This window comes from Pelophylax lessonae (assembly GCF_965119305.1).
Source record: "Pelophylax lessonae genome assembly, chromosome: 2".
NCBI classification, from domain to species: Eukaryota; Metazoa; Chordata; class Amphibia; order Anura; family Ranidae; genus Pelophylax; species Pelophylax lessonae.
Window position 1 is genome coordinate 744,690,961 of NC_138769.1, and position 21,237 is coordinate 744,712,197.

General features: G+C 45.1%; 2 protein-coding genes across 2 annotated transcripts in view; both read right to left on the reverse strand.

Moving 5' to 3' along the window:
- Positions 1-21,237, reverse strand: part of LOC309545764 (uncharacterized protein) — a gene marked incomplete at its 5' end in the record, with an annotated part of 733,676 nt that overhangs the window by 201,274 nt on the left and 511,165 nt on the right. The gene's annotated exons all lie outside the window — the stretch shown is intronic.
- Positions 13,755-19,514, reverse strand: LOC309547858 (uncharacterized protein; the record flags this gene model as incomplete). The annotated part of the gene is made up of 2 exons (XM_082247860.1): positions 13,755-13,828; positions 18,440-19,514. The coding sequence occupies 2 exons, from the start codon at positions 19,512-19,514 to the stop codon at positions 13,755-13,757; spliced, it is 1,149 nt and encodes a 382-aa protein (XP_082103986.1).

The window sequence follows — 21,237 nt, forward strand, 5'->3', positions numbered from 1 at the left end:
ACTCCTCATCTAGCCTTTTAGGGGTACAAACAATAGTAATTGGGGCCTAGTGTGGTTGTGTACGTGTGATATACATACACTTTTTTGGGATCATATTTTCTATTCCGCTATTTAATCAAAAACCTTTGGGGATCAGTTAAATTGGGGGATAGTCTGTGTTGGTACGTGTGAGAGAGATCCACCTTTCCAAGTTGTTGGGGTTCATCTCATACTTCTGAAGGTTTGAGGGTGCTGCCTGTTCCATACTCCCCCTACTCCTAGCCTTTTAGGGGTACAAACAATAGTAATTGGGGCCTAGTGTGGTTGTGTACGTGTGATATACATACACTTTTTTGGGATCATATTTTCTATTCCGCTATTTAATCAAAAACCTTTGGGGATCAGTTAAATTGGGGGATAGTCTGTGTTGGTACGTGTGAGAGAGATCCACCTTTCCAAGTTGTTGAGGTTCATCTCATACTTCTGAAGGTTTGAGGGTGCTGCCTGTTCCATACTCCCCCTACTCCTAGCCTTTTAGGGGTACAAACAATAGTAATTGGGGCCTAGTGTGGTTGTGTACGTGTGATATACATACACTTTTTTGGGATCATATTTTCTATTCCGCTATTTAATCAAAAACCTTTGGGGATCAGTTAAATTGGGGGATAGTCTGTGTTGGTATGTGTGAGAGAGATCCACCTTTCCAAGTTGTTGGGGTTCATCTCATACTTCTGAAGGTTTGAGGGTGCTGCCTGTTCCATACTCCCCCTACTCCTAGCCTTTTAGGGGTACAAACAATAGTAATTGGGGCCTAGTGTGGTTGTGTACGTGTGATATACATACACTTTTTTGGGATCATATTTTCTATTCCGCTATTTAATCAAAAACCTTTGGGGATCAGTTAAATTGGGGGATAGTCTGTGTTGGTACGTGTGAGAGAGATCCACCTTTCCAAGTTGTTGGGGTTCATCTCATACTTCTGATGGTTTGAGGGTGCTGCCTGTTCCATACTCCCCCTACTCCTAGCCTTTTAGGGGTACAAACAATAGTAATTGGGGCCTAGTGTGGTTGTGTACGTGTGATATACATACACTTTTTTGGGATCATATTTTCTATTCCGCTATTTAATCAAAAACCTTTGGGGATCAGTTAAATTGGGGGATAGTCTGTGTTGGTACGTGTGAGAGAGATCCACCTTTCCAAGTTGTTGAGGTTCATCTCATACTTCTGAAGGTTTGAGGGTGCTGCCTGTTCCATACTCCCCCTACTCCTAGCCTTTTAGGGGTACAAACAATAGTAATTGGGGCCTAGTGTGGTTGTGTACGTGTGATATACATACACTTTTTTGGGATCATATTTTCTATTCCGCTATTTAATCAAAAACCTTTGGGGATCAGTTAAATTGGGGGATAGTCTGTGTTGGTACGTGTGAGAGAGATCCACCTTTCCAAGTTGTTGAGGTTCATCTCATACTTCTGAAGGTTTGAGGGTGCTGCCTGTTCCATACTCCCCCTACTCCTAGCCTTTTAGGGGTACAAACAATAGTAATTGGGGCCTAGTGTGGTTGTGTACGTGTGATATACATACACTTTTTTGGGATCATATTTTCTATTCCGCTATTTAATCAAAAACCTTTGGGGATCAGTTAAATTGGGGGATAGTCTGTGTTGGTATGTGTGAGAGAGATCCACCTTTCCAAGTTGTTGGGGTTCATCTCATACTTCTGAAGGTTTGAGGGTGCTGCCTGTTCCATACTCCCCCTACTCCTAGCCTTTTAGGGGTACAAACAATAGTAATTGGGGCCTAGTGTGGTTGTGTACGTGTGATATACATACACTTTTTTGGGATCATATTTTCTATTCCGCTATTTAATCAAAAACCTTTGGGGATCAGTTAAATTGGGGGATAGTCTGTGTTGGTACGTGTGAGAGAGATCCACCTTTCCAAGTTGTTGGGGTTCATCTCATACTTCTGAAGGTTTGAGGGTGCTGCCTGTTCCATACTCCCCCTACTCCTAGCCTTTTAGGGGTACAAACAATAGTAATTGGGGCCTAGTGTGGTTGTGTACGTGTGATATACATACACTTTTTTGGGATCATATTTTCTATTCCGCTATTTAATCAAAAACCTTTGGGGATCAGTTAAATTGGGGGATAGTCTGTGTTGGTACGTGTGAGAGAGATCCACCTTTCCAAGTTGTTGAGGTTCATCTCATACTTCTGAAGGTTTGAGGGTGCTGCCTGTTCCATACTCCCCCTACTCCTAGCCTTTTAGGGGTACAAACAATAGTAATTGGGGCCTAGTGTGGTTGTGTACGTGTGATATACATACACTTTTTTGGGATCATATTTTCTATTCCGCTATTTAATCAAAAACCTTTGGGGATCAGTTAAATTGGGGGATAGTCTGTGTTGGTACGTGTGAGAGAGATCCACCTTTCCAAGTTGTTGGGGTTCATCTCATACTTCTGAAGGTTTGAGGGTGCTGCCTGTTCCATACTCCCCCTACTCCTAGCCTTTTAGGGGTACAAACAATAGTAATTGGGGCCTAGTGTGGTTGTGTACGTGTGATATACATACACTTTTTTGGGATCATATTTTCTATTCCGCTATTTAATCAAAAACCTTTGGGGATCAGTTAAATTGGGGGATAGTCTGTGTTGGTACGTGTGAGAGAGATCCACCTTTCCAAGTTGTTGAGGTTCATCTCATACTTCTGAAGGTTTGAGGGTGCTGCCTGTTCCATACTCCCCCTACTCCTAGCCTTTTAGGGGTACAAACAATAGTAATTGGGGCCTAGTGTGGTTGTGTACGTGTGATATACATACACTTTTTTGGGATCATATTTTCTATTCCGCTATTTAATCAAAAACCTTTGGGGATCAGTTAAATTGGGGGATAGTCTGTGTTGGTACGTGTGAGAGAGATCCACCTTTCCAAGTTGTTGGGGTTCATCTCATACTTCTGAAGGTTTGAGGGTGCTGCCTGTTCCATACTCCCCCTACTCCTAGCCTTTTAGGGGTACAAACAATAGTAATTGAGGCCTAGTGTGGTTGTGTACATGTGATATACATACACTTTTTTGGGATCATATTTTCTATTCCGCTATTTAATCAAAAACCTTTGGGGATCAGTTAAATTGGGGGATAGTCTGTGTTGGTACGTGTGAGAGAGATCCACCTTTCCAAGTTGTTGGGGTTCATCTCATACTTCTGAAGGTTTGAGGGTGCTGCCTGTTCCATACTCCCCCTACTCCTAGCCTTTTAGGGGTACAAACAATAGTAATTGGGGCCTAGTGTGGTTGTGTACGTGTGATATACATACACTTTTTTGGGATCATATTTTCTATTCCGCTATTTAATCAAAAACCTTTGGGGATCAGTTAAATTGGGGGATAGTCTGTGTTGGTACGTGTGAGAGAGATCCACCTTTCCAAGTTGTTGGGGTTCATCTCATACTTCTGAAGGTTTGAGGGTGCTGCCTGTTCCATACTCCCCCTACTCCTAGCCTTTTAGGGGTACAAACAATAGTAATTGGGGCCTAGTGTGGTTGTGTACGTGTGATATACATACACTTTTTTGGGATCATATTTTCTATTCCGCTATTTAATCAAAAACCTTTGGGGATCAGTTAAATTGGGGGATAGTCTGTGTTGGTACGTGTGAGAGAGATCCACCTTTCCAAGTTGTTGGGGTTCATCTCATACTTCTGAAGGTTTGAGGGTGCTGCCTGTTCCATACTCCCCCTACTCCTAGCCTTTTAGGGGTACAAACAATAGTAATTGGGGCCTAGTGTGGTTGTGTACGTGTGATATACATACACTTTTTTGGGATCATATTTTCTATTCCGCTATTTAATCAAAAACCTTTGGGGATCAGTTAAATTGGGGGATAGTCTGTGTTGGTACGTGTGAGAGAGATCCACCTTTCCAAGTTGTTGAGGTTCATCTCATACTTCTGAAGGTTTGAGGGTGCTGCCTGTTCCATACTCCCCCTACTCCTAGCCTTTTAGGGGTACAAACAATAGTAATTGGGGCCTAGTGTGGTTGTGTACGTGTGATATACATACACTTTTTTGGGATCATATTTTCTATTCCGCTATTTAATCAAAAACCTTTGGGGATCAGTTAAATTGGGGGATAGTCTGTGTTGGTACGTGTGAGAGAGATCCACCTTTCCAAGTTGTTGGGGTTCATCTCATACTTCTGAAGGTTTGAGGGTGCTGCCTGTTCCATACCCCCCCTACTCCTCATCTAGCCTTTTAGGGGTACAAACAATAGTAATTGGGGCCTAGTGTGGTTGTGTACGTGCGAGATACATACACTTTTTTTGATCATATTTCCTATTCCGCTATTCAATAAAAACCTTTGAGGATCAATTGAATTGCGGGATAGTCTGTGTCGGTACGTGTGAGAGAGATCCACCTTTCCAAGTTGTTGGGGTTCATCTCATACTTCTGAAGGTTTGAGGGTGCTGCCTGTTCCATACCCCCCCTACTCCTCATCTAGCCTTTTAGGGGTACAAACAATAGTAATTGGGGCCTAGTGTGGTTGTGTACGTGCGAGATACATACACTTTTTTTGATCATATTTCCTATTCCGCTATTCAATAAAAACCTTTGAGGATCAATTGAATTGCGGGATAGTCTGTGTCGGTACGTGTGAGAGAGATCCACCTTTCCAAGTTGTTGGGGTTCATCTCATACTTCTGAAGGTTTGAGGGTGCTGCCTGTTCCATACCCCCCCTACTCCTCATCTAGCCTTTTAGGGGTACAAACAATAGTAATTGGGGCCTAGTGTGGTTGTGTACGTGCGAGATACATACACTTTTTTTGATCATATTTCCTATTCCGCTATTCAATAAAAACCTTTGAGGATCAATTGAATTGCGGGATAGTCTGTGTCGGTACGTGTGAGAGAGATCCACCTTTCCAAGTTGTTGGGGTTCATCTCATACTTCTGAAGGTTTGAGGGTGCTGCCTGTTCCATACCCCCCCTACTCCTCATCTAGCCTTTTAGGGGTACAAACAATAGTAATTGGGGCCTAGTGTGGTTGTGTACGTGCGAGATACATACACTTTTTTTGATCATATTTCCTATTCCGCTATTCAATAAAAACCTTTGAGGATCAATTGAATTGCGGGATAGTCTGTGTCGGTACGTGTGAGAGAGATCCACCTTTCCAAGTTGTTGGGGTTCATCTCATACTTCTGAAGGTTTGAGGGTGCTGCCTGTTCCATACCCCCCCTACTCCTCATCTAGCCTTTTAGGGGTACAAACAATAGTAATTGGGGCCTAGTGTGGTTGTGTACGTGCGAGATACATACACTTTTTTTGATCATATTTCCTATTCCGCTATTCAATAAAAACCTTTGAGGATCAATTGAATTGCGGGATAGTCTGTGTCGGTACGTGTGAGAGAGATCCACCTTTCCAAGTTGTTGGGGTTCATCTCATACTTCTGAAGGTTTGAGGGTGCTGCCTGTTCCATACCCCCCCTACTCCTCATCTAGCCTTTTAGGGGTACAAACAATAGTAATTGGGGCCTAGTGTGGTTGTGTACGTGCGAGATACATACACTTTTTTTGATCATATTTCCTATTCCGCTATTCAATAAAAACCTTTGAGGATCAATTGAATTGCGGGATAGTCTGTGTCGGTACGTGTGAGAGAGATCCACCTTTCCAAGTTGTTGGGGTTCATCTCATACTTCTGAAGGTTTGAGGGTGCTGCCTGTTCCATACCCCCCCTACTCCTCATCTAGCCTTTTAGGGGTACAAACAATAGTAATTGGGGCCTAGTGTGGTTGTGTACGTGCGAGATACATACACTTTTTTTGATCATATTTCCTATTCCGCTATTCAATAAAAACCTTTGAGGATCAATTGAATTGCGGGATAGTCTGTGTCGGTACGTGTGAGAGAGATCCACCTTTCCAAGTTGTTGGGGTTCATCTCATACTTCTGAAGGTTTGAGGGTGCTGCCTGTTCCATACCCCCCCTACTCCTCATCTAGCCTTTTAGGGGTACAAACAATAGTAATTGGGGCCTAGTGTGGTTGTGTACGTGCGAGATACATACACTTTTTTTGATCATATTTCCTATTCCGCTATTCAATAAAAACCTTTGAGGATCAATTGAATTGCGGGATAGTCTGTGTCGGTACGTGTGAGAGAGATCCACCTTTCCAAGTTGTTGGGGTTCATCTCATACTTCTGAAGGTTTGAGGGTGCTGCCTGTTCCATACCCCCCCTACTCCTCATCTAGCCTTTTAGGGGTACAAACAATAGTAATTGGGGCCTAGTGTGGTTGTGTACGTGTGATATACATACACTTTTTTTGGATCATATTTTCTATTCCGCTATTCAATAAAAACCTTTCTAGGGCAAGATCTTAAATTACAGAAATATGAGGAGACCGTCAAATAAGGGCCGTGGCCTGGGTCGTGGTGCTGCTGGTAGAGCTCCTGTTGCAAGGAGAGGACATGGTCGATCTGTGCCAGCTACACGCACAAGTGAAACACCTTCCTCAAGTGTGAGTAGGCGACAGAACCTGCATCAGTATTTGGTAGGGCATCAAACGCCCCTAGAAGTGATGAGGCCAGAACAAGTTGAGGCGATAGTAGATTGGTTTGCTGCTGACAGTGCCTCCAGTTCCTTCACATTGTCTCCCACCCAGTCTACTGCAGAAAGGTCAGAGTTGGCACCTGCAGCCAATGTCCAACCGTCTTTCACCTCACCCCCTTGCAAATCAGGCCAGCAGTCTGAGCCCCAAGCCATACAGCAGTCTCTTATTCTTTTTGAGGACTCTGTCAGCAGGGTTTCCCAGGGCCATCCACCTAGCCCTGCCCCAGAAGTGGAAGAGATTGAGTGCAGCGATGCCCAACCACTTATTTCTCAAGATGAGTACATGCAAGGATCATCGCAGCACGTCTCCGATGATGACGAAACGCAGGTGCCAACTGCTGCGGCGTTCAGCATTGTGGAGACCGACAAGGAGGGCAGGGGTGAAGACTGGGTGGAAGATGATGTGGAGGACGATGAGGTCCTCGACCCCACATGGAATGAACGTCATGCAGGTGAACTGAGTAGTTTGGAGGAAGAGGCGGTGGTCGCACAGAGCCACCAGCACAGCAGAAGAGGGAGCAGGGTGCAGAAGCGGAGCGGCCGTGCCCTAGACACTACGCCCGCTACTGCCCAACGCAGCAAGGGAACGAGCGCACCAAAGTCAGCTCAAAGGAGTTCTCTAGCGTGGAAGTTCTTTAGAAAATGTGCTGATGACAGGACACGAGTGGTTTGCACCCTGTGCAATCAGAGCTTGAAGCGAGGCATGAACCTTCTCAACCTGAGCACAACCTGCATGATCAGGCATCTAAGTGCAAAGCACGAGCTGCAGTGGAGTACACACCTTCAAAACCAAGAAACGTCTCTGGCTCATCCTGCTTCCTCTTCTGCTGCAGTCTCGGCCGCTCCAGCCACATCTGTAGTGATACCGGCACCTGCCACCCCGCAAACAGACGATCTGTCAGCAACACCACCACCTGGGTCACCAACAACCATCTCCACAATGTCCCGTGGAAGCGTTCAGCTTTCCATCTCCCAAACACTTGAGAGGAAGAGGAAGTACCCCCCTACCCACCCGCGATCCCTGGCCCTGAATGCCAGCATTTCAAAATTATTGGCCTTTGAAATGCTGTCATTCCGTCTGGTGGAGACGCACAGTTTTAAAAACCTTATGTCGGTGGCTGTCCCACAGTACGTCGTGCCCAGCCGCCACTACTTTTCCAGGCAAGCCATCCCTTCCCTGCACAACCAAGTGGGGGAAAAAATCAGGTGTGCACTGCGCAACGCCATCTGTGCCAAGGTCCACCTAACTACGGATACGTGGACCAGTAAGCACGGTCAGGGGCGTTATATCTCCCTAACGGCACACTGGGTAAATGCAGTGGCGGATGGGCCTGAGGCGGATAGCAATTTGGCGCATGTCCTTCCACCACCGAGGATTGCAGGGCGCTTCAGTTTGCCTCCTGTTCCTAACTCCTCCTACTCCGCTTCCTCATCCTCTACCGCCTCCTCATCCGGACAGCGTAACACCTTCACCACCAACTTCAGCACGGCCAGGGGTAAACGACAGCAGGCAGTTTTACAACTTGCCTGTTTGGGGGACAAACCACACACCGCGCAGGAGTTGTGGAGGAGCATGGAACAGCAGACAAATGAGTGGTTGCTGCCAGCGAGCCTCAAGCCCGGCCTGGTGGTGTGCGATAACGGGCGAAATCTCATAGCAGCTCTGGGCCTAGCCGGTTTGACGCACATCCCTTGCCTGGCGCATGTGCTGAATTTGGTGGTGCAGAGGTTCCTTAAAAACTACCCCGATATGTCAGAGCTGCTGCAGAAAGTGCGGGCCGTTTGTGCGCACTTTCGGCGTTCTCACCCTGCTGCTGCTCGCCTGGCAGCGCTGCAGCGTAACTTCGGCCTTCCCGCTCACCGCCTCATATGTGACGTGCCCACAAGGTGGAACTCCACCTTGCACATGCTGGAAAGACTGTGCGAGCAGCAGCAGGCCATAGTGGAGTTTCAGCTGCAGCACGCACGCGTGAGTCGCTCTGCGGAACAGCACCACTTCACCACCAATAACTGGGCCTCCATGCGAGACCTGTGTGCCTTGTTGCGCTGTTTTGAGTACTCCACCAACATGGCCAGTGGCAATGACGCCGTTCTCAGCTTAACTATCCCACTTCTATGCCTCCTTGAAAAAACAATTCGGGCGATGATGGAAGAGGATGTGGCACAGGATGAGGAGGAGGAGGAGGATGAAGAGGTAACATTTCCAAGGCTTTCAGGGCAGTCATTCGCAAGGGGCTCCGAGGGTGGGTTCCTGCACACGCAAACGCCAGGGACGCAATTGTCCAGCAGGGGCACAGTTCTGGAGGATGAGGAGGATGAGGAGGAGGAGGAGGAGCTGGAGGAGGAGATGGAACCATGTTCACAGCAGGGTGGCACCCAGGCCAGCTCATGGCCATCACTGGTGCGTGGCTGGGGGGATACAGAGGACACGGACCATACACCTCCCACAGAGGACAGCCTTTCGTTGCCTCTGGGCAGCCTGGCACACATGAGCGATTACATGCTGCAGTGTCTCCACAACGACCGCCGAGTTGCCCACATTCTAACTTGTGCTGATTACTGGGTGGCCACGCTGCTGGATCCCCGTTACAAGGACAACGTACCGTCCTTAATTCACTCACTGGAGCGCGATCGCAAGATGCGCGAGTACAAGCGCACGCTGGTAGACGCCATGCTGCTGGCATTCCCATCTGACAGCGGGGCCACAGTGGAAGCACAAGGCAGAGGAGGAGGAGGAGGAGGTCGCCAACGCAACCAGGGCACCGCCAGCACCTCAGAAGGCAGGGTTAGCATGGCCGAAATGTGGAAAAGCTTTGTCAGCACGCCACAACAAACAGCAGCACCAGCAGCTCAGATGGAACGTCTTAGCAGGAGGCAGCATTTTACCAACATGGTGGAGCAGTATGTGTGCACACGCCTACATGTAGTGAATGACGGGTCTGCCCCCTTCAACTTCTGGGTCTCCAAATTGGGCACATGGCCTGAGCTTGCCCTTTACGCCTTGGAGGTGCTGGCGTGCCCTGCAGCCAGTGTATTATCTGAACGGGTATTTAGCACGGCTGGGGGCGTTATAACAGACAAGCGCAGCCGCCTGTCCAGAGACAATGTGGACAAGCTCACGTTCATTAAAATGAACCAGGCATGGATCCCACGGGACTTTTCCGTACCTTGTGCAGAATAGCAATGGATACCGACCTTACCCACCCATTGTTCCATTTTTGCTCTTTCTCACTCTTTTGGGGTGTACCCTCATTTAAAATTTGTGAAAAGAAGCAGTGTTGGCTACCTCGTCCTCCTCCTCAGGGCCAGATTAATGTAGGGGCTATTGGAGCTGCAGCTCCAGGCCCCTACCTTTTATATAGGCCCCGGGTTGGCCATATTCACTGTTACCGCTCTTCTGTCACTTGTAAACACAGAAGTCTGGCTTCTATGCTCGCTTCCCCAGGCAGCACCCTCAGAACCTCCCCACACAGCGTGAAGGCCGGACAAGGAGGGACAGTTGGCGATGCATGGATGTGTTTATGGGCTTCAGAGACAGCATCCCATGTTGAATTAGGCATGCATGGCTGCACCCTTCCTCCTCTGGGTGCATGGCAAGGCACGGCCCTAAGGCCCTTCAAAATCCTCAGCACCAAGCCCATGATGCTGTTAATCCGGCCCTGGTCCTCCTCCACCGCCGCTTCCACCTACACCGCCCATAGGTGTGCGCAGCCTATTGCATTAAGGTGTGCACCCCAAAGTTGAAATACACATGCATGTGTTTGCCAGCAGGGAGAGTAATGTATCGGGGCCATGTACCTGTAGGCAAGGAGAAATAGAGCAGAGCAGGTCCCAGGGAGATCTTTCCCATCTCCTCACTGGCAATGCTATGTGCCCTAGGTGATTAGGGTGTGCCCAGGCACACCCAGCACACCCTGTGCGCACGCCTATGTCACCGCCACATCCACCACCACCTCAACCTCCCTCCTACTCCATATGGGCCTCGTCCTTCAGAGATGAAGAAGAACATTGTTTTATTTTTCTGTTTTTTTTTGTTGTTTTAAGTTATTTCCCTATCCACATTTGTTTGCAGAGCACTTGCCATGCTCTTAATTACGTTTTGCTGCCATTTGCAGCACTCTAGCCCTTTCCTTTGGTGTTTTAGAGCCATTTTAGTGCCTTAAAGTTCGGGTCCCCATTGACTTCAATGGGGTTCGGTGTCCGGGAAAAGTTCGGTAAAAGTCCGGGACACGGACCCGGACTTTTTTTTAAAGTTCGGCCGAACCCGTCGAACACGGACATCTAGGTGTCCGCTCAACCCTACTTATTACTCTTCAAATTACCTAGCAAAGACAAAGGGGGTAGCTATTCTACTTCCCAAAGATACGCCTTTTGTTTTTGAAAAACAATTGGCTGATCCGGAGGAGAGATACATTTTCGTGGCAGGTACTATTGGTAACAAACCTATCACGCTAGCAAATGTGTATTTCCCGAATAGAGCCCACTTAACATTTTGCACACAAATGATTTCTGAACTGAAGTGCTTCGTGAAGGGGTGCATCGTCTTAGGAGGGGATTTTAATGTCCCCCTTAATCCGCTATGTGATACCTCTACGGGACAATCCAGTCTATTGTATGCTGTACTCAAAAAGATCAAGATGTCATTACAATCTTTAACACTCATTGATACGTGGAGGACCTTACACCCCTCCGTGAGAGACTTTACCTTCTTCTCTGCCCCGCATAATAGATACACTAGGATAGACCACATCTTCCTTTCCCAAAGATACTTAGCTGAGGTGACAAGGGCGGAGATAGGTACTATCACTGTTTACGACCATGCCCCGACCTCCCTCCATTTGCGATTTTTACCGATCCGCAATTCTGATCGAGCTTGGAGGCTCAATCCGGCGTTGCTATTGGATCTTGCAATACAAAATCGCATGCAGTCAGTTCTGAACAATTATTTCACTGAGAATTACACACAGGAAATTTCCACCCTCACCATTTGGGAAGCCCATAAAGCGGTGAGCCGCGGGGAACTGATACGCATTGGAGCTCAGAAAAAGAGGGAGCACGCCAAACTAAAAGAAAGACTTTTAGATAAAATAAAAGAGCTTGAAAATAAACACAAATGCTCCCATGCCAAACAGGTTGAGGAGGAATTGGTTCAATCTAGGAGGGACCTCCAAGCCCTTCTGGATTCGAACACTAAACGCATTCTCTTTTTACAAAAGGCCATATATTATGAACATGGGGACAAGGCTGGCAAGTTTCTTGCTAGGGCTCTGAAAGACGCCCAAACTGCTAACGCGATCCCTGGGATCAGATCTGATAAAGACCATTTAGTGCAGTATTCCAGAGCTATAGCAAATACGTTTAAAAAATTCTATGAGAAATTATATAAACTTACCCCCCCCAAAATAAGCCTGAGAATTGCACTACATCCAGATTGCAAACTATCAAAGACTACTTACTGAGCAGCGGTCTACCGACTATTGAGCAGGAGGGAATGGCTCCTTTGGAATCTGACATCACGGTTGAAGAAATTAAGTTAGCTATTAAAACTCTTAAATCAGGAAAAAGCCCAGGTCCTGATGGCTTTACCGCACAGTACTACAAGACGTATACTGACACTCTGTCTCCCTATCTCTCTAAAGCCCTTAATGCCATCAAGGACGGCCATAAGCCCTCTAAAGAGGTCCTTACAGCCCACATTACCGTGATCCCGAAACCTGATAAGGATGCTACTGTTTGCTCCAACTATAGGCCTATCTCCCTGTTAAATATTGACCCAAAATTATTGGCAAAAATTATGGCAGATAGGATTAGACCACTTCTTGGAAGGATAGTGGGACCTGATCAGGTGGGGTTCATGCCTGGGAGGGAAGCGAGAGATAATGTAATAAAATCAACTAATTTGATACATGGTGCCCGGAGATATGGTTTTGAAGGTCTTCTGCTCTCTACAGACGCGGAAAAGGCCTTTGACCGCGTCTCCTGGGACTACCTTTTCGAGACGTGCGCTCATGTTGGACTAGGGACCAATATGATGTCTTGGATTCGGGCCCTCTATTCTTCCCCCCAGGCCAAAGTTAGAGTCAATGGGGTTTTTTCTGACCCTCTATAACTCCGCAATGGAACGAGGCAAGGATGCCCACTTTCCCCCTTACTCTTCATAATCTCCCTGGAACCTCTCATCAGATCAGTTCATTTAGATCCTTCCATTCAGGGCATAATATTGCACAACAGAGAATTTAAGGTCTCAGCCTATGCCGATGACCTACTCTTTTATATTTCGCAACCTCACATCTCTATACCCAATCTAAATCAACAATTTAAAGTTTACAAATCCCTTTCAAATTTTAAAATCAATAACTCGAAATGTGAAGCGATAAATTTGACCTTGTCACCCCAGATGGTAAAATTAACCAAATCCAATTGCCCTTATCGTTGGGAACATAATTCCCTAAAATACCTGGGCATCAGACTCACCTCGAATCCTGAGAATCTGTTTGAAGCCAATTTTGTCCCCCTGCTCAACAAATTGACTAGTGACCTAAAGAAGTGGGACAGGGGGAGATTCTCATGGTTTGGCAGAGCAGCTATTATCAAGATGAGGGTTCTACCCAGACTCTTGTATTTGTTCCATGCTCTGCCGATCCATATTCCCTCCTCATTCTTCCGCAGCCTTTCCTCTCTTCAACGCAGATTCATTTGGACAGGTAAGCAGCCGAGGATAAGTCTTTCCTATCTGCAGCAGAACAGGGAGGACGGAGGAATGGGGATTCCAAACTTTTTCAAATATTATTTAGCCACCCATTTAACCAGAATAATCGACTGGCATTGTCATAGTGAATCTAAGGACTAGGTCGACCTCGAAATGAAATGGTCCCCCTACGACAACCACCACCTACTTTGGGTTAAGCGGCATTCTTTCCCACCAGACATTAAAAAGCATCCACTGATTTCCTCTACCCTAACACTATTCCAAAGCTCAATGCATAAATATGGTCTCTCTTCCCTTCCGAGCCCTCTTACACCCCTATATAATAACCCAGAGTTCCCACCAGGGGCACAGAATAAATTGCTCCTAAGATCAATTGGAGGAAAACTGACACCCATTGTAGCGTCTCACTGCTTCTTAAACGATAAGTTTCTAAATTTCCAAAATTTACGAGATAAATGCTCGTTCGACCATCGCCTTTCTTATTGGAATTACATTCAGATCCATGACTTCCTCCCGAACTGTAGAAATAGACATTTATTCCTCAGGGCACCCACGGAATTTGAGTGTTGCTGCTCCCTTCGTGCCCCCATGAGGAAGGTCACTTCTATGGCCTATAAATGGTTGAGCATTGCCCCCGCGGACTCCTTGGATCCCTTCAGGAGGCTGTGGGAGGAGTGTTTGGGGAAAAAGTTCTCAACGGGGCAATGGAGGAAATCCTGCATCTTTTCGTACAAATGCTCTCTCAGCACGAAATTACAAGAGAATGCTTTCAAAATTAGGACCCAGTGGTACAGAACACCGTCCAAATTAAATCACTGGTACCCCAACGTATCGGGTAAGTGTTGGAGGTGCAATGCGGCACATGGAAATTTCATTCACATTTGGTGGGCCTGCCCCAAGATCGAGCCCTTTTGGAAATCAATCCACTTTTGGATTAAACATGTTACGGGGCTTGACCTGGATTTTGATATACCAACTTTTCTCCTCCACATAAATTCCTTTTCGTACCACAAATATAAATTCTCACTTGCTAGGCACTTGCTAAATGCGGCAAAAAGCCTTATCCCGCTTTGCTGGAATTCAACCAACCCCCCGCGAATCAGAGATTGGCTCTTTAAGATAAATCAGATCTACAAAATGGAAAAAACCTTGGCAATGAAAACCGACAAAACTGATAAACTTAATAAAATGTGGTCTGTGGTCAGTATTTACAATGTCCGCTGATTACCAATCATTGCTCACTTGAGCTATCTATGAACTGCAACCCTGATGTCTGGGCGGTACTGGCTTAATTCCCATACAGATGGGTTCCTCCGGAGAAGTTTACAGATCCCCTTCCTTTTCCCACACCTCCCCCTTCCCCCCTTTTCCTCCCTCTCTTCTTCCCATTTCGCCTTTCTCGTCTATGTTTGTCTTTTCCTTTCTTTTCCTTAACTATCTTCTTCCCTCCTCTACGGGTTTCTTCCGTAGGAGATCAGAAGTGTTTTGACTGCACCATGCGTTTATCTTTACCTTATATTAGGTCTTTTGTTGTTGACCTTTCATACCTCACAGATGGATATACATTGATACAACTTTCATGATTGCTTTGGCAATATGTCCATTCTTAATATGCCTTTTTTTGAATATGTCTTTTACTTGGTTATGACTCTTTTGATCATTGGTAACGCTGTATTCATTGACATCCCCTTGTTTTGATTGTTATAATATTCTTACAGCTTTGTAATTTTTACAGATGTTTTATTTACCTGCAACTTGTTTTGACACTTTAATAAAGCACATTTTTGTGAAAAAAAAAAAAAAAAAAAGATTTGGGAAAGTAGAAGTTTGTGAAGGTAAATGTATTTTCCATGATGTATCCTTTGATAAACATAAATCTGCCCATCTCACCTGAGTCTGAGGCCAAGAACTGCCATGGTATCAACTTGGAAAGCCGTGTTTATGCCCTTGGATTTGGAACACTGAGAAAACTGAAAATCATGGCAAAGGTTTTTCTGTAATCCTGGAATTTTGTCAGCTCTGAAATGTGTTTTTTTTTTTTTTGCAGGAATGCAATGTAAGCTCTTTGTCTCCAAAGGTCACCCAGACACAGACTGTTTTTTCAGGTAAGTTTAGGCCTTTAACATTCCATGAAATCACTTTGAGTGAGTGTCTTGATGAGGAATTGAAGTGTATAAAAGGGAAAAAGGTGGGAAGGGTTTTTAGGACCTGTGCCCCAGAAGGAACCTGAGGGAAGAAAGGAAAAGGGGGAATGGTAAGCTGGGGGGAGGTAAGAGTATAAACCAGTGAGAATGGCAGGAAGTGGGGGGGGATATAGGAGGTCAGAGAAAGCAAACAAGGCTGTGGTATGTCTCTAAAGGAGCAGAAGCTCCCAAACCAAGTGTGGTGTATGCGATAAGGCATACAGGACCCCTAGAACCCGGGCTATAATTGAAATCTAAAACAGTCAGGAAGTAGCATGAAATATTTTAAAAAATCCTCTCTCCCCAACCCAAAATATTACTAACAATAGAAAAAAGGAACCTGGGAGGGATCGACAAGATATAATACATTTTCAGAAATAAATCCATGAGACTGTATACTTGACTCATGTAAAGGTCGTGCACACTTGGACGGTCATTATGATGAGATCCAGAATGGTGAATTGGGAGTATCATAACTAAACAGACAGACAATGTGTATCAGTCTGTAACTGCAAACCCATAAAATAGAAATATAACACTCTAAAAACAAATCACGCAATCACATCTGGGTGACAAGACTGTATTTGGTATGTTTCAAGCCAATGATTTATTATGAACGTTGGGCCAACAAATCTCCCCCTCTAGGAGGGAGATATTTCCTTCCCCATGGAATAGTGGAAATTACAGGAACATTTATTGTCCAGAACCATGTCTACCATATATGTTAGAATGACAATCTAAAAGTACAAAGAACTGTCCCATGGAGGGAGTATTGCACAATGTTTTGAAAATTGTGTTGCATTTTGTAAAGCCAACAAAGCAAGTACATGCTATATTTTGCAGTGTAACCCATAATTCAACTAAACATAGGGTGCATATCTTTGTTATTTCCAAGTGTAGATCAGGTAGGAGTTCCTTGTCACTCATCCCATCCCCCAAAGTGCCCTCTCCAAGGGTTGAGAATAGTGGTAATGGTATCATGTGGTATGGGGTGATCTGCAGCGTGTGCTTCCAGGTGCTCCCAAAATGGAAGAAAAAAAAACGGGGAGTTGAGGCAGATAAGGGGAGGGAATAGGGTCCTCCAGCGCCCTGTGAAGGCTTGTTGCTGCACCCCCCCCCCCCCGCCGTCTTTTGCCTCAGGAAATCTTCCAGGGAAAACTCAGTGACAGTAAGCCTCAAGAACTAAGGCAGGGAGAGTGGTGGGGAAATCTAGCTAATTAAGAACCTGGGGGGTTCTATGCCTGTGAAGTAAAAAAAAAAAAAAAGGCAGATAGCCCTAATGGATATTTCAGCGGGAAAGTACAGTTACCATTACCTACAAAAAGGGTAAAATTGATTGCCCCATTTGTATTGCAGGCAATGGGAACTGAGCATGCCCAGCAGATGTTTCGGGGATCCTCTCATTTGCAGAGTTTTCCTGGAAACACTAGAAGGAGATGCATTTGGGTGCTATCAAATTCCAATAGTGCCCTATGCTAGGCTATCTACGTGATGTCTTCTTTCAGGGTATATTAATGCAGGACATCTCAGGGATGTTAAGGGACTGGAGACCTGGGTCCAAATGCCCTGTGGACTTGGTCAATGGTAATTTCAGTTTGAGGTGGGCACGCAATATAGCTTTTGAAAATGACAGTGACTGTGGCCCACAGATCAGCCTGTGATTGCCTTTGGGATTCCCCAGAGCCTGATATTCTAGGGTCTGTGATTTTCTAGATCATCAATTAAAAGATGTAATTGGTATTTGTGAAGTGAGAGCATCCTGTGAGGTCTGGACAGCAGTGGCAACCATTTATATGTCAGTAATGTCCTGTACTGCATCTGTCAATTTACCATCTATCTCTGTCACTTCTTGATTGAGGAGCAGCATGTCTTTCCAAATGGTCATTTCAACCCTGCTCCCGAGCATCTCAAAGTCAGCCTTAGTGTTCATAGTGGGAAGGAACAACCAGGAGTAGCTGAAGTCAGTCGGCTGGTATCAGAGTAGGGCTGGGGAGCTCCTTGCAGTCTGTAGCTGATTGAATGGAGGAGAGGGATACCCGTGGTCTTCTAGAGTCAGTGCTGTAGCTGGTAGCAGGCATCCGTCGCATCTTCCCTTAGAGCATGGGAGCACTCTGCTTCCCCATAGTTGGAGACAATGTAAAGGAGTGTGGATGCAGGGAGAACGGTCACTGATCATGAAGAAGAAAGACAGGTTGTGATCCCAGTCAGGCTCCTCTGTCTGTAGGAGCATAAGGCGCTGTGATAGAGTGGGAGGGAGCTCACAAATTTAGGCGGGATCAGCTGCCGCAGCCATCTTGCCAGTCTCAGGAGTAGAGGCTGTTGGTTGCAGTTGGTTTAAAAACAGTCCATGGCTGTAAAAGAGCAGTACTGCTGTGACTTCTCAGGCTTCCTCTTGTAGGTTATCACTCCAACGAGAGGGACAGGGGCCGGTAGGTGACTGTTTTATGGCTGTAAATGGTAAATAGCCCAGGAGGTCAGCCACAGTGCTGCTTCACTCCTCCATGCCAAGACCGCATCCCCATTCCTGCACAACTTAATCTGGTAGCAAAGTTTTAAAAAGCTTGAGCATTGCGGACATTAAATCCCTGACTGTTTCATAGACACCCCAGATCCTGAGATTATCATGTCTGTTACAGTTGTCTAAATCTTCTAGTATAGTAGTATTATACTGCTTCATCTTCCCATTAGTTTGTTGATATAAGGTGTAAAACTTCTGAGACACCTCAAACCCTTTCAGAGTTGCTTATCAGCTGCTGACTTAACACTCCTTTTTTTCAGTGTTTCCTTCCTGTATCTAAAAAAGAATATTGTGAATCTTCTGGTGTTTGATATAGGATGTCTTCACTGTAAAAGCTTTATCACATTCGGAACACTGAAATGGCTTCTCTCCAGTGTGAATCCTCTGGTGTCTTAAAAGCTTTGATTTGGCTGGAAAAGCTTTGCTACACTCAGAACACTGATATGGCTTCTCTCCAGTATGGATCATCTCATGCATGAGAAGTGCTGACTTCAGTGTAAAAGCTTTGTCACATTCAGAACATGGATATGGTTTATCTCCAGTGTGGATCCACTCATGCATGAGAAGTGCTGACTTCAGTGTAAAAGCTTTGTCACATTCAGAACATGGATATGGGTTATCTCCAGTGTGGACCCTCTCATGTATGGTAAGCTGTTGCTTCCCCGTAAAAGCTTTGTCACATTCAGAACACTGATATGGCCTCTCTCCAGTGTGAATCCTCTCATGTCTTAAAAGCTTTGACTTGACTGGAAAGGTTTTGCTACACTCAGAGCACTGATATGGCTTCTCTCCAGTGTGAATCATTTGGTGTTCAATAAGATTTGCCTTCTGTGTAAAAGCTTTGTCACATTCAGAACACTGATATGGCTTCTCTCCAGTGTGGATCCTCTGGTGTGTGATAAGATTTATCTTCTTTGCAAAAACGTTGCCACATTCAGAACACTGATATGGCTTCTCTCCAGTGTGCACTATCTGGTGTCCTAAAAGCCTTGACTTGACTGCAAAAACTTTGTTACATTCAAAACATTGAAATGGCTTCTCCCCGGTGTGAATCTTCTGGTGTCTGGTAAGATTTGACTTCTGTTTAAAAGCTTTATCACATTCAGAACATTGATATGGCTTCTCTCCAGTGTGAATCCTCTGGTGTGTGATGAGATTTGGCTTCTCTGTAAAAGCTTTGTCACATTCAGAACATGGATATGGCTTCTCTAAATTATGAAACTTTTGGTGTCTGAGAAGGCTTGATTCTTCTGCAAATGCTTTGCCACATTCAAGGCACAAATATGGCTTCTTTCCTGTGTGAGCACTCTGGTGTTTTAAAAGCTGTGACTCAACTGTAAACACTTTGCTACACTCCAAACACTGATATGGCTTCTCTCCAGTGTGAACGGTCTGGTGTCGGATAAGATGGTGCTTCTGAGTAAAAGCTTTATCACATTCAGGACACTGATATGGCCGCTCTCCTTTGTCAATCTTCTGGTGCGTGATTTGATTTGCTTCCATTGTAAAAACTCTTATCACGTTACAAGCAAGATATATCTTCTCTCCTATGTGACTTCTCTTGTGTATACATGGGTTTGACTTTACTGTAAAACCATTGTGACTTCTGTCTTGTCCTCGCAGGCTGAATTAATGTTCAAGAGCAACCAAAACATTTATGTCATTCAGAACACTGATATGACTTGTCTCCAATGTGACTCAGTTGCTGCTTACGAAGACCAACAATCACCCGTCAATCCACCTGTACAGAGATAAATAAAACAAAATAAAATGAAAAGCCAGCATAATATATACATAGCTAAATTAAATTTAGGTTGATTCTTAGGCTTTAACTTTTCTTAGTAAATATATTTATTACACAGACTTATACACATGTAATATACCATACATGTTTAAATGTTAGTATTGTAAAAATAAATATGGTAATACTTCCCAAAATCCTATATACATTTCAAATGTTACCAATGGACATCCCACATACCTACTTTAACTGGTTCCCCACCAGCCACCGCAGATATACTGCGGCAGGCTGGCTCCTACAGGCAAATCACCGTACATGTACAGCGCTCGCCTGAAGGCCACTAGGAGGTGAATACTCGTTCACGGGAAAGCCGGCGCGTGTGTCAGGCGGCTCCAATTGCCACCTGACACTCTCGATCTCTCCCCGCTGAGGGAGAAGGACGGTCAGCTGATGTAAATATTCTCCTGCAATGATCACAGAGACCATCCTGCTATAGAGGATCGCATGTCTCTATGGTCATTTCACAAGCCCACCCCCCCCCCAACAGTTAGAAACAGTCCCCTAGGCTTACATTTAACTTCTTGATCACCAACAGTATTGACTCCTTCCCTGCCAGTGTCATTATTACAGTGACAGTGCATATTTTTAGCACTGATTACTGTAGTAATGTCACTCGTCCCCCCAAAAGTGTCAAAAATGTCAGTTAGGGGTCCGATCTGTCTGCTGCAATGTCACAGTCCCGCAAAAAAAAAAAAAAAAAAAATCGCAGATTACCGCCATTACTAGTAAAAAAAAAAAAACACAATAAAAATGGCATAAATCTTTCCCATAGTTAGTAGACGCAATAACCTTTGCGCAAACCAATCAAAATATGCTTATTGCAATTTTTTAACCAAAAATATGTAGCAGACAACAAATTGGCCCAAAATGTTAAAAATTTTTTTTTTTTTTTTTGAAAATGTCATATAGCAGAATGTGAAAAATATTGTTTGTTTGTTTTTTTTTTTTCAAAATTTTCGTACTTTTTTTGTTTATAGTGCAAAAAATTAAATTTGCAGAGGTGATTAAATACCACCAAAAGAAAGCTCTATTTGTGGGGGGAAAAAAAGGACGTCAATTTAATTTGGGTACAGCGTCGCACAACCGTGCAATTGTCCGTTAAAATAACGCAGTGCCGAATCACAAAATAGGGCCTGGTCAGGAAGGGGGCAAATCCTTCCGGGGCTAAAGTGGTTAAAACAATGATATCAAAGTTTATTTGGCAGGGAAAGAAGCCAAGAATACCGTACATGACACTTCGTAAACGGAAAACACGGGGGGTGGGGTTAAATGATGGGTTAAGATAGAAACCACATTAAGTGGCACACAGATAAAAGTATTTGGATTCCTCCAAAATGTAGGGGGCACACATGAATGTACACAGGAAAGGACTAGTAGTGTACAAATAATGGGACACGATGCACAGGCATGCTAAATGGGAATACA